The sequence below is a fragment of the Mixophyes fleayi genome, chromosome 6, assembly GCF_038048845.1.
Source record: "Mixophyes fleayi isolate aMixFle1 chromosome 6, aMixFle1.hap1, whole genome shotgun sequence".
Lineage (NCBI taxonomy): Eukaryota > Metazoa > Chordata > Amphibia > Anura > Limnodynastidae > Mixophyes > Mixophyes fleayi.
In genome coordinates this window covers 194,805,289-194,818,555 of record NC_134407.1, presented here as the reverse complement: position 1 = coordinate 194,818,555, position 13,267 = coordinate 194,805,289, and the positions used below count along the sequence as shown (strand labels likewise).

Sequence of the window (13,267 nt, the reverse complement as noted above, 5' to 3'; positions counted from 1 at the left end):
GCTTATCCTTTACACTGCGTATCTGTGTGTGTGTCTAGCAAAATGAAAACATGAGGTCTTAGTTCATATTTTGATCAAAACATTTTTTCTCTATAACTAAAATGTAACCTGAAAAGCACCACTCTTTTTATAACTTTATCCATACACTTTTTGTATCACTTCAAAGGTCAAATGTAATAATTGATGCCTGAATTTGGTTTGTATAGCACAATGGAACCAAATACACAATGCCGATTGCTACTTCAACAATTCACCTAGGTGTTCTCAAGGCTCAAATCTGCCCTGGAGCCTATTGAGTCTTCATGTTAAACCTTTTAAACTGTAGGGTCAACTTTGTGCTTCTGGAGATGTTCATACATACACAAATGATGTTACATTACCTTCTCCAGAACTTTCTTGGCAAATTCCATTTGGTTCAGCTGCTGCTTGCTCTCCACAGCTGCCTGTGTGTAGCGCTTCACCAGATCTTTTTCCTATTACAGAACAACAGATGTTCAGATTTTTTTTTTATTGCTAAACAACCCCTCAAGTACCAGAATTTGGAGCACTGCGGCCTACCTGGTCTTCAATGCTTTTCTGCAGAGTGCTGATCTTGGGCTTCTTGGGAGCAGAAGAGACAATGGAGGCATCCAGAGTAGAGCAGTACCGGTCAGCCTGAGTCTCGTATTCCTTTGTGGAAAGAGGGATGACCGCATTATGAAGGGGACAGGAAATATTACAATAAAAAAAAAATCTGCAATACTTATTGTATGCTGTAGACTATACTAGGGCGGGACTCAATATAAACAGTGCTACACTTGTATGTGTCATTGTTTGCCCTGTATTAGTTTCCATTTTACTATACCTGTTACATTTGAAATCACTACTCTGGAATCCCTTTTTTTGTCTCTGCTGTGTGATAACTTAATCTGCTGATAATTATCCTATGTTCTCATTATCAAAACATAACCTGTGTGGATTACTTGGCGACACAGAAGAGTTTAGTAGTAAACCCTAGGCTAGGCACTATTTAATGTGCACACAAATAAAAACATTATTATATCTAATAAGGGTTTTGTTCAACCATATATTTAAAAAGTTATGTGCATGGAAAACATTTACTGTAAGCGAAGAACAATGAGTAAATGTTTGGCTAATAAAGGTTAACTGACAACATGCAGGAGTACATGAGTAAACCTACATTGAGAGAATTTGTCAAGTCCTTGGAAAGCTTCAGGATATTGTTCTTCTCTGGCTCCTTCCTCTGGATCTCCTCCACCAGCCTCTGAAAGAAAATTATATGTTTACATCTATGACAAAACTAGATCTGTGTTTGTGCAGACATCCATCATAGCGTGCATTATGTCATGGAGCCTGATGCTACAGAACTGTCAGTGTCCATTTGTTTTTAAAATCCGACAACCACCATTCAGGAAATACAATCCCAACACCTTCACTTGCTGTAACAGCCTGGAGAATGTTGAATGCCAGATCAAGACAGCTAGTTAGTTTGCACATTACAGCTGATAGGTCAGCTGAAGCAACTGGCCAATAAGCAAACGCAAACACCCTGGTTCAGTGCAGACACATTGAAAATTCTCCTGGTCTGGAGAATTAAGCAGAAGGGGGACTGTTAAGTGCTCCAAATGGATGGTGCCACGTTCTCATAGTTTGGGGCAGGGAGGTAAAAATTCACCATGCACTTATAATTTCATATGAAATTGTAAATATGTTCACATATATGTTAAGATTATTTGAAATAACAGTAATAAATAAATACAGTACATCATAATAAACCACAGAATGTAGATATCTGCAATATTCTTTATAGTACCCTATAGTTATTAAAGTTGTATCTTACTTAATAGATTACTAGTAGCAGTTTCCTATGGTACCTTAGTCATTACCCCTCCAGACCTGCTTACCTTCTGGCTCTGCAGTTTGTAGTTGACCTGACTAGGACCATCTGATGCTGTAATCTGGTTGCGAGGAAGGCCATTCAGCCAGGAGTCTAGACCATCACTGGAGGATTTATACTGCTGGTATGGTAGGCTGGTGTCTCTGAGCATCTTTTCTCTATAAACAAAGGGCATAAGGTTGTGTTGTCTTTGGGCATAAACAGACCTAAGGTATGTTTAGTGGGATTCTGGTCTATTACCCCCTGCCCTCACCTTGTACCCTTATCCAAGGCTGTTAATAGATAGTGAGGTGGTGTAAGTAGTACAGCTTACTATTATTTACTCATTTAAGAGGTCTGTTCTGACATTTCCTTACCTTTGGTCCAGTTGGTCCGCAATAGCATGGTATCTGTCGTTGAGTCTTTGGACCTGGAGGCGCTCACGGGGTAGGTCAGGGCTGTGCTCTTGGGTGTTGTTCTGTAGGGAGCTGCACGCCAACTCTGTGTCCTTTAAGCTCCGGTTCAACTTCAGAAGATTATCTTGTTTCTGCACAAGGTCTCTCTTCATTTTCTGTTAAAGACAAAAGAAGGAAGAATATTCAATAACAAGTCCAAGAAATGGGACAAAAAATGTGTTGTTACCCCTTTTACCCCTACATAATGCCTTCGGTGATAACGTTATATCCTCCTTCTCTCTGGCCTACCTGATTCTCGCCTTGATCCTCTTAAGTCTATCCTCAATGCTGCTGCCCACCTCATTTTTCTCTCCCGCCGCTCTATCTCTGCTGTCTTCTTCCAACAGTCACTACATTGGCTCCCCATGGCCTACAGAATTAAATTTAAACTTCTCACCCTCACCTTTAATGCTCTTAATCAATCCTCCCCTCCCTACATCTCCAATCTCATCTCTTATCTACTCTCCTAGCCGCCCCCTCCGCTTTCCTCTGACTGCTGCCTCACTGCGTCACTGATCACCTCTTCTCACTCCCCTCTCCAGGACTTTGCCCATGCTGTGCAACGATCTTCCATGTTCCATCAGGTTAGCATCTACTCTCAAAGGCTTCAAGCGTGCCCTTAAGACTCATTTCTTTATTCAAGTCTATCAGTCCTCCTCCTAACTCTCTCCCCCAGTTACTACCACCCTATTTGTGTCCTCCCCTTTCCTTTAGGTTGTAAGGTCTCAAGAGCAGGGCCCTCTTTCCTTGTGTGCTCCTTCTACTATTCCATCACCCCCTGTACCTCTTGGCCTGCTTCCCTAGCCCTATTTTCTTAAGCTTCGGCCTACTTCTCGCTGATTTCTACCATCACTTTCACTCATTGTCCCAGTAATAATTTGATTTGCATTACCATGTTACCTGTGTCTGTGTATATATTTTTTGTTCTTTCTGTATCATGTTGTGTCATGGCTCACTGTTTTTGGTATGTTATGTACGGCGCTGCAGACCCTTTGTGGCGCCTTATAAATTAAAGATAATAATAATAACATAAGGGTTTTATGGTAGGTTAATTTGTGGTGAGTCAGTGGCCAATGAGAAAGCTCCGAAATACACAACACGTTTATTTCAACTTAAGCACTTGATGATGATCATCTATATGATAACCGTAAAAGTGGAGAGTAGGTTTATCTACACTAATGTAACTGGCATTTACTTCTTCTTAGTCAATCCTCTTGTTTCCATAATCTCTTTCATATATTATATAGATATACATGAGAAAATCTATATAAACTATTTTGTACTATATAAAACAAAACAAATAACCACACTGTAAAGAAACTGTCTCACCAACTCATGCATGGGCTGTAATATTCCTAAACACATTTTTATTTTTATGTTACTCTACTTAATTTATCCAGCAGTTGTGTCTACACCGTGTATATTCCAATCGGCACAACACAAGTCACCTCTCACTATACATAGTTATTCCCATTCGAGGAGCCTTGGTTACTTGTCTACAACGTCTTACCTGAATATCACTTGCATGCTCCTGGATGCTATTGGGGGTGGAAGGAATACATCTATCCTGTGCCAGGTAAGTCTCAAAGCCCCGGATTGTGTCCTCAGTCTTGCTAATTTGATTTTCCAAATTGAGTGATGCTTTAGCTCTGTAAGAGGATAATTCAACGTCATATTGCTATTGGGAAAGAGTACTGCTGCCTACACCCGTATCAATAAGCCTCCTACATCACCTTGTGTATGGCATGAAACAAGCAAATTGCAAGTAGCAGATGGCCACTGTTGTCCTGTGTGTGTGTAGTCATCTTGATAATCAGGGCAAACAGTCCCTTCTGTCTAATTTGGACACCCACATAGGTCACTAAATTGCACAGTAATTCCAGAATTGGCCTGTGTATTGCCTGTGTTAGTCTACTTCTCTGAAGAAGTAGTGATTGGCTGTTTGCGGCTAAATACTAATTATAGCTAAATGGCGTCTGGTTTATGTTGAGCAGAACTGTCCTGCGTAACAGTGTGATCTGTTTTTCATGTTAGGACTCCTACACACAGGACTAAAACAAACAAAACTTTACCTTTTGTCCTCATACATATGGGTGTTATTTTAAAGCATGTTTATGTTCTCAAGGCCTGTTAACGTGATTTTATGCAGGTAGTCAAAAAATAATGTAAACCAATGGACCGTTACAAACATACTGACAAGTGTTCAGTTTGCTTCATGTCATGACTGAGTGTTCAGGAACATTACAACTTGGTAGAATACAATAGAACTCTATGGGAAAGCTTATAGAACATAGAACACTATGCTGTAGTGCAGGCCTGGCCAACCTGTGGCTCTCCAGGTGTTCCAGCATACCCTGCCACCTATTGGCTGTCTGTCTACTGGCAAAGCATGCTGGGGATTGTAGTTTCACAACACCTGGAGAGACACAGGTTGGCCAGGGATGCTGTGGTGTTAATGAACACTGAACATTGCTGACTTTGCACGTTGCTGGCTTTCTGTTGATGGGTAGCAGAACTGGTGCTTATTGGAAGGTGAGCAAGTGACTCCGATACAAGCACATAGCTCTGGGGGGCAATATATTGGATGGAGGAGAGGACACATTGATTACTTGGATTGTCTGAGTCTCAAAAAAACAAGAAATCCATGCATGTAAGCCACTGATTAATGAATAGTGTTCTGAGAACAGGCCATACAGATGAAGTTTAGTACCATGATTGTTGTGAATGAGATTATTGGGACATTCAGTTCTTTACAATACAAATAAACTAGAAAAACATGGATAAACTTGGACACTGAGGGCTTGATGTAGAATTGAATGTAAATGTGCGTTGTTTGGGTATGAGCAAAGATACATCTGCGCACTTGCGTTTCCACGTCTGTATTTTGAGTTGCAGGCATCTTAAGTTAAGTGCGACCTTAAATCCTAACATAGATGTATCCAAAGCAAAGATACAACAATCACTATCATCAACTTGCACCCAGTTAATGTTCGCACAAAATTTGATTCTCGTAACTATGTGCAACACTAAAGAAGACGCATCTCAAAGGAGCAGACCCTCACTGTACCACACTAACGTGATTCCACCTCTCCAAGCACAAGTGGCGGCAAGTGCCAGTTACATGTAAATGTAGATGCAAGTTGTATCAATGCTCAGTGTGAACATTTTTCACGCGCACGTTTACGTTGCACAAATGCACTAACGTGCAACTCTAAATCAGTAACTCTTTACATCGGTGTTTAATATATAACTGTACAATATCTAACATGTCTTCTGACCACACAGACTACAACCCCTACGTACTCCTCTCCATAGAGCGATGACAGGGCCTTGACGTCGTTGTACTTGTTGTTGACGTTTGTCAGAGTGGTGGGGAGCTGACCAGCTGTTGATCCTGTTGGTTTCTTTGCCAGGAAGTTTTCGCACTCCCTCCGAGCGGCATCTCTCTGTGATGCAATGCTCTGAAGTTGCCGATCGGTTCCCTGAAAATAAACAACAGTTGTTATTTATATTTCTTATGCTTTATTTTTTATTTCGCTGTAGGGTACCTACACTTCATCCTTACATTATGTTGGCGATATATAAATAAATGATGATGATATACATATGCATATTTATGTTAAAAATGCAGTAATATGGGGGTGAGGGTAACAGTTGTAAGCTATTCTATGCCCTTCAGTATCTGCACTAATCTCCAAATAATTCTTGTGTATTGCCTGCTGAAAATAATACGTCACTTTCACCTTTCTCTCAACATTTCTGCTCACTCACCTCCTGCTCCTTCAGCCTCCCGGTTATATCTTGGCTTGGTGATGACCGGCTAACAGGTGAGCGCACCCTAGTTAGCACCTCCTGTTCGGTGTCTTGCAAGTCTCCATAGATTTTGTTTAACTTGTTAAGAATCTCTGTTCCCTGGGGGTCTTCACTTGGAACGCTTGATGTCCGAGCTGGTGGTATAGGGGCACCACCCACTGGAGCTGTCCAGATATTGCAAAAATAGGGGCATCACACATTCATTTCACAATGACAACTGCTATTAAAATGTTCACCTATTTCCATAAATTGTATTACAATTATTCCTACATTTACTCTATGCCAGAAATGCCCCACAAAAGTAGAAACTTTAGACCAGTGTTATTGGGGTAAGTCTATAGGGTATGAACATATTCTTACCCAACTGACTGGCTCTGCTAGGCTCACGGCTGCTTGACTTTAAAGCATTTTGCACTCCTGCCTTTTTCTTCTTTACGTCACTCAACTCCAGTTCCAACCTGATGGAAATTGTCATCATGAACATGTACAGAAGAGAATGGTGCAAGAAATGGTAGCTGGGTCATATTTTGAAGCTAGACAATTATTCAGCTGCCATAGAAAAAGAGCATAGGTCAGACTATGGTGTACGTCACAGACAACTCACCTCTTCACCAATTCAGTAGATTCCGCGTCTGGTGGAGGAACTACAAAGCAGGAGGCTGGAGCATCATTGGTCTTCCCATCTACAGTGCTCTGTATGACCCAACTCTCCCTCTTGCTGTTGTCTTTCAATTTGTAGACCTCTCCTTTGTTCAGTTGGACCTGAAGGCGAGATAGCGTATTAGTTTCCTTGTGGGAGATCAGTCTAGTGTTCTAGGCTCCTTATCCAAAACTGTGAACCATTTCTGTCATATTTGCTAGACTATGATATATATATTTCTCTTCATCATCTTCTCTATTAATATCTCTTCTAATTCCCACATCTGCCTTTTTCTTTCTAATCTTGTTTTTCTTCTCCCATATATCATTGCTATGTTCCCCCCAAAACATTGACTACACAATCTTACATCTCCTGAATCCCAATCGCAGATAGCTTCCATGTTAATGGGCTGTTTCGGTCTTGTCCTCCTCTGTTTGATGGGAACAATGCCCGGTGCTCTTTCTTTGAGTTCAGACAAGGTCTTCTCGGCCTGGGCCACCTGCTTGTCCTCCTTCTCCAGCTGCAGCAATAGCTCTGACACCGATCCAGACGTCGGTTTACTGTAGATGGTGTCAAGGTTCTTGTTTACATTTTTCGTGGTTTGGTCCACCAGGTTTAAGTCATCATGGAACTTTATAGAGAAGACATAGAGAACATTATTATACAACATATTAGGAAGTACTACAAATTACTGCCGTGTTGTCTGCTTCCGTAGACCATTAATGTGTCATTTTATTTTACATTCTGATTTTATTAACCTCCCAAACTTCACAGATCTGTCTTTTTTACAGTAATGCACTTCCTTCTCGGTCTAGTTTCTGTAAGTCAATCTGAATATCACCTTTTATTTTGGAGTTAAGTATAGTAATTCTACTAATAGGTAGAAGGAGGGTCAGTCAGTCATAAATATCACTGCCCATTTTGCAGAAAGTATATGAATGGAATTATATGCAATTATGCTAACCCTTCCATGATGCAGACATAATGACCCCAAATGTGACCTTTGATAAGGAAAGGGGCAAAGGTGTAAAGTTACAGGAAAATAGTTTGTGGATACAGCCTTGACGCACTTGAATCCATTTGGATTATAGTGTGTGTATGTATATATTTGCATAAAAATAATTGACACTGTAGCCCTTACCTTCTTGTAGTCCTCTGCATTCTTCAGATGGTTCTCCTGACAGATGCACAAGTTTAAAAAGTTCTGCCACTCCCCTTTCAGGGCTTCATCGTGAGCCTTTAAGAAGTACATTAACATTTATTAAGACGTGTATATATATATATATATATATATATATATATATATATATATATATATACATATGTGTGTATATATATATATATATATATATATATATATATATACATATGTGTGTATATATATCTATCTATCTATCTATCTATCTATCTATATATATATATATATATATATAAAATCTGTGTGGAGTTTGTATGTTCTCCCTGTGTTTGCGTGGGTTTCCTCCGGGTGCTCCGGATTCCTCCCACACTCCAAAAACATACTGGTAGGTTAATTGGCTGCTAACAAATTGACCCTAGTCCGTCTGTCTCTGTGTGTGTGTTAGGAAATTTAGACTGTAAGCTCCAATAGGGCAGGGACTGATGTGAGTGAGTTCTCTGTACAGCGCTGTGGAATTAGTGGTGATATATAAATAACTGATGATGATCTATATTAGATGGTGAAACACATAGCAGTATGCTATTACAGAGGAGATTTCCATGTCATACAATGCTTGGTCAGTCCATTCAAGTCACCTAATATATCATTTAAAGTGTGAAATACAGTAAAAAAAAAATATAGAAACCTGTTGAAACCTACTTATTTTCATAATCCTGGTATATCAGTATGCCCTCCCACGCGTTTCTTACAAACCAATGTCTATGTCACATGCATGCTAGTTATGCTGAATTGTAGTAACACTAGTCAGATAGATAGTGTTGTAGGATCCTGGGAGGATGTGATAAGGGTAGAGGAGAGATGAAGATCTTGTGCAGAATGGAGGTGTCGAGTAGGGAGATATTTTGAGACAAGTGAGGACATGTATGTTGGTGCAGTTTTGTTGACAGCCTTTTATGTTAGTAGAATAATTTTCTATTGGATTAGTTGAAAAACAGGCAACCAATGTAGCAAAATGAAGCGAAACCTATCAGCAATTGAACAAAAAAATGGAAATGAAGATAATGAAGAGTGGTAATAAAGAGGAAGGGGTTGGACATTGATGTCCCATTCTTACGGTTTCCACCACCTTACAAAACTAGGTGCAAATTGATTTTACAGGGGTGTTTTCAAAGACAGAGAAGAAGGTGAACATCTTGTGATGTACTTTGTGCACTTTGGTCTTACTTTAGTGCATAAAGAAACACTCTCATTCTGCAGCTTTTGTGGCTCATAGACTATCCTTACAATGTTAGTTTATAATATATTGTATCGTATTATGCTGTAGGATAACTTTTAGGCTAGGATTCAATTTAGAGAACAGTCTTATGCTATCTTTTGGCACTTTTGTATTTATTTATTTTTGCTAGTATCCATTGGTGGAAATTTCAGAAAACTTGCACAGGTAATTGTGTATTAAAGAAGGTGTTGTCAATAGCAAAGAATTGTTTATGAAGAGCATCAAATAGATACACTCAAGGAACACATAGTCATCCTGTGCTGTGGTAGACAAAAGAGGAAAAAATTAAAATACAGTGGGGGAGATTCAATTCGGCACGAGGTGTCTCCAGAACGTCTCGTGCTGATGCTATGGCTGGAATCTCTGCTCATTATGGGGTGCAAGGAAAAATGAGCAGAGATTCTTACCCGTAATTAACGGCAATTTGTGTAGCCGGACATCGCCGTGATGTGCACGTGCCACATCGCAATTAAATCTCCTCCAATGTTTGCACATGAATGTAAACCTTCAGTAAAAAGATAAAATGGAAAATAAAGTTATTCATGTCTGTTTTTTGGGGTATAAGAAAACAAGAGAGGAGGAATGAGATGAAAGGATGGGATAAATAAGAGGGAAAGGGGTTTGACGTCTGCAAAGTGTAAACACTGAGAAAAGCAGATACCATCTCAGCATCTTTATGGGAATTGAAGTACCCTTTGGTTTTAAAAAAAACGGGGCTAAGAGTTATTAAATTGGAACCAGTTAGGTCACGTTAGTAGAAGGAGGGCTGAAAAGTTCCTCGGAATGTTGGTCATCAGCATCTTTTCATTTATGTTCCAGTCTTTTGCCATCACGGCCTCGATGGTTCCGATTTACCAAGAAGCGGCTATCAAACAAGTTACCGTGTCAATTACATGCCTGATGAATTTTGTTTAAGTGTTTAGGGAGATCTGGGATGGGTAGTGGGAGTAGAAATTACTTTGACTGAAGAGGAACATGAATAATTCTAAATATATATGTAAACTAACCATGTACCACATGTAAACTAGCCGAGCACCACATGTAAACTAGCTATGTACCATATGGATACTAACCATATACCACATGAAAAAACTAGCCATGTTACATCTCCCATATACCACATGTAAACTAGCTGTGTACATGTAAACTAGCCGTGTGCCACATGTAAACTAGAGATGCTTGCAGGACTTACCTGGATACAGGAGGCAGCTGGGTGTTTGAGTTCCACCATTCTGTCGCCATCATCCAGCAGCTCATTCACCGTCTCCTCCTGAGAGAGCAGTTCCTCAGACTTAAATTGCTGCAGAGATGAGAATTGTAGTTAAAAAATGCCTTAAAAAGCATCTAGACATAGTCCACCCACTGAGTAATGTGTAGAGGAGTTTCAGACTCCCTTATGAACCACAACAGTATAAAATGTAAGTGCAAATGCTTTTGTGAGGCTGATTTCCTATTTTTGGGCAAGAGCACCTAGTTTCTATGGGAAAGCACGCGTGTTTGTAATGTAGCACGCTGTCAGGTGTGTCGCAGCATTAAAAAGATTGTAATCCGCTGAACAGAAAACAACAATACACCTGCACACTTCAGTTTTTCCTTAATCATAGAATTACACGTGCAATTCAATCAATATTAAAGTGCTTTTGTCATCAACACACAGTGAAAGCAGCCATTTTGTTGTCTCCACCAATATTCCCCTCACCAATTCTTTATAAACTCACTAGAAACCAAACCAGTGTCATCATTGAGTCATGAGGCACATAGTGAATTGATAAGCTGCTTGCTCATGTATATTAGTGCAGACCACAGTATGGCTGTGTGTACACCACAGTGTGTATAATGCATTACACAGATTGCTGATGTTAGAGTGTTCCGTCATTTCCTGCTCACCTCATATTGCCTGCGGGTACCAGTCAGATCAGGAATTTGATCACTCCAGTCCTGTTTAAGGATCTTGTTCTGTTCTTCACTCAGATAGAGCAATTCCTTTGTGCATCCGTGCAGGTGGTTGTACAGACTGCCCAGGTGCCTGCCTCGCCATGCCGAGTCTTCCTGTGCTCAGGAGTAATGCAAAAGGTCAGGTCAAACATCTTAACTCTAGAACAAGTTTATAGTTTTTCCTCCAATGTTTTCAAATACAGTGTTTGTCATGTGATAGTCCTGATCATTTTATTTGGATTTGGTGAGTCACGGTGGACATTGTACACTGGCATGTCATAGTAACCGTCTTATGTACAACTTATAACATTATAGCTAAAGAGTTTTACTAATAGTTCTTCATCCTCAAGTCCATTACTAGTGGACTTTTACCCAATAGTTGTAGGCAGGGGTGTTGGTGTTCTCTGGAAGGTGGGCTGTCTGTGGTCAAATAATTCAGCTCCAATCAAGCATTGTCAGCTCACTTTTAGGAACACAGGGAAGTTCTTAGGAGATGTACTGCTAACTGAGCACTCATCCTGACTCCCCCTTACTCCTGATACTGACGCAGTGCCCGGTGGGCTGTCATTAAACTTCCGGTGGCAGGCTGACATCGTAAGATAGGTGCTAGGAGGCAGCACGGTGGCTCAGTGGTTAGCACTTCTGCCTTACAGCACTGGGGTCATGAGTTCAATTCCCGACCATGGCCTTATATGTGAGGAGTTTGTATGTTCTCCCCGTGTTTGCGTGGGTTTCCTACGGGTGCTCTGGTTTTCTCCCACACCTCAAAAACATACTGGTAGGTTAATTGGCTGCTAACAAATTGACCCTTGTCTGTCTGTCTCTGTGTATGTCTGTCGTTCTGTCTGTCTGTGTGTGTATGTTAGGGAATTTAGACTGTAAGCCCCAATGGGGCAGGAACTGATGTGAGTTCTCTGTACGGCGCTGCGGAATTAGTGGCGCTATATAAATAAATGATAATAATAATAGGAGGTGGGCACACTGACAACATGCTTTCAAGAACTGGGGGACAATTTCTGTAGTGCGAGGAGGCAATGCACTCTGATAAGCAGGGGCTGGCTGGGCACTGTCCCATATTGGGTTAAATCAGGCTGGATCACTAGGGGCCTGATTCATTAAGGATCTTAAATGAAGAGGTATCTTATTTCAGTCTCCTGGACAAAACCATGTTACAATGCAAGGGGTGCAAACTAGTTTCTGTTTTGCACATAAGTTAAATACTGACTGTTTTTTCATGTAGCACACAAATACTTGATAGCTTATTTGTACACTGAAATTTAAAGTTGATATTTGTGTGCTACATGAAAAAACAGTCAGTATCTAACTTATGTGCAAAACAGAATACTAATTTGCACCCCTTGCATTGTAACATGGTATTGTCCAGGAGACTGAAATAAGAAGTTTCTGAAGTTAAGATCCTTAATGAATCAGGCCCTAGGCTACCTGCATTTTTTTTCCCTTTAAAGCAGGGTTTCCCAAACCCAGTCCTCAGGGCTCCCTAACAGTGCAGGTTTTCCATATCTCCTTGCTGGAGCACAGGTGTATTCATTACTGACTGACACATTGTAACAGATCCACAGGTGGTCCTAATTATGTCACATGTGATCCAGAAAACCTGCACTGTTGGGGAGCCCTGCGGACTGGGTTTGGGAAACCCTGCCTTAAAGTGTTCCTGAGCCGAGTCTCACCCCCGGGCTATAATTTGCCAGCCAGCTTCTGCTGATAAGGTACCTTTTACCTCCACTCCTGGTCACTTAAAAGTATCTTATGGTAGTCACAGCCGTAAGAATAAGAACACTGTGATTACCAGATGTCTGTCCTACTACTAATAAACCATTAATATGAAAAATGGGAAGTCTGGATAGTTCCTTTGTCATGACTAATCTATGTTTATTCACCTGTACAGTGTTGTGTACATTTGCAGACATACATGTAGATGAGATGAGATTCATTACTGTGTTTGCTTATCAGTTCCCGTAGCCTATGTCACCCTGCAGTGTTCGTACATCAGTAACTCACCTGCAGGCCGCGATACTGGTTCTTGATGGCGGTATTTTCCTGTTTACATCAATAAAAGTAAAGTTAGTTCATGGTCCTTGAAAAAAGATGAGTTAGGTAAGATAGCTGGGAATAT

At 40.5% G+C, this 13,267-nt stretch overlaps 1 protein-coding gene across 1 annotated transcript in view; it reads right to left on the bottom strand.

The window, feature by feature from the left end:
• The window catches only part of EVPL (envoplakin), a 37,827-nt gene that overhangs the window by 4,513 nt on the left and 20,047 nt on the right, over positions 1 to 13,267 (bottom strand). Inside the window, exons 7-21 of the mRNA XM_075177802.1 lie at positions 13,153 to 13,191; positions 11,086 to 11,247; positions 10,391 to 10,498; positions 7,926 to 8,021; positions 7,152 to 7,415; positions 6,749 to 6,906; positions 6,505 to 6,602; positions 6,103 to 6,308; positions 5,635 to 5,813; positions 3,842 to 3,980; positions 2,254 to 2,447; positions 1,905 to 2,055; positions 1,181 to 1,264; positions 559 to 669; positions 381 to 473 (exon numbers count right to left, since the gene is read on the bottom strand). Of these exons, the coding sequence (XP_075033903.1) occupies positions 381 to 473; positions 559 to 669; positions 1,181 to 1,264; positions 1,905 to 2,055; positions 2,254 to 2,447; positions 3,842 to 3,980; positions 5,635 to 5,813; positions 6,103 to 6,308; positions 6,505 to 6,602; positions 6,749 to 6,906; positions 7,152 to 7,415; positions 7,926 to 8,021; positions 10,391 to 10,498; positions 11,086 to 11,247; positions 13,153 to 13,191 (2,082 nt within the window). The remainder of the gene's footprint in view (positions 1 to 380; positions 474 to 558; positions 670 to 1,180; positions 1,265 to 1,904; positions 2,056 to 2,253; positions 2,448 to 3,841; positions 3,981 to 5,634; positions 5,814 to 6,102; positions 6,309 to 6,504; positions 6,603 to 6,748; positions 6,907 to 7,151; positions 7,416 to 7,925; positions 8,022 to 10,390; positions 10,499 to 11,085; positions 11,248 to 13,152; positions 13,192 to 13,267) is intronic.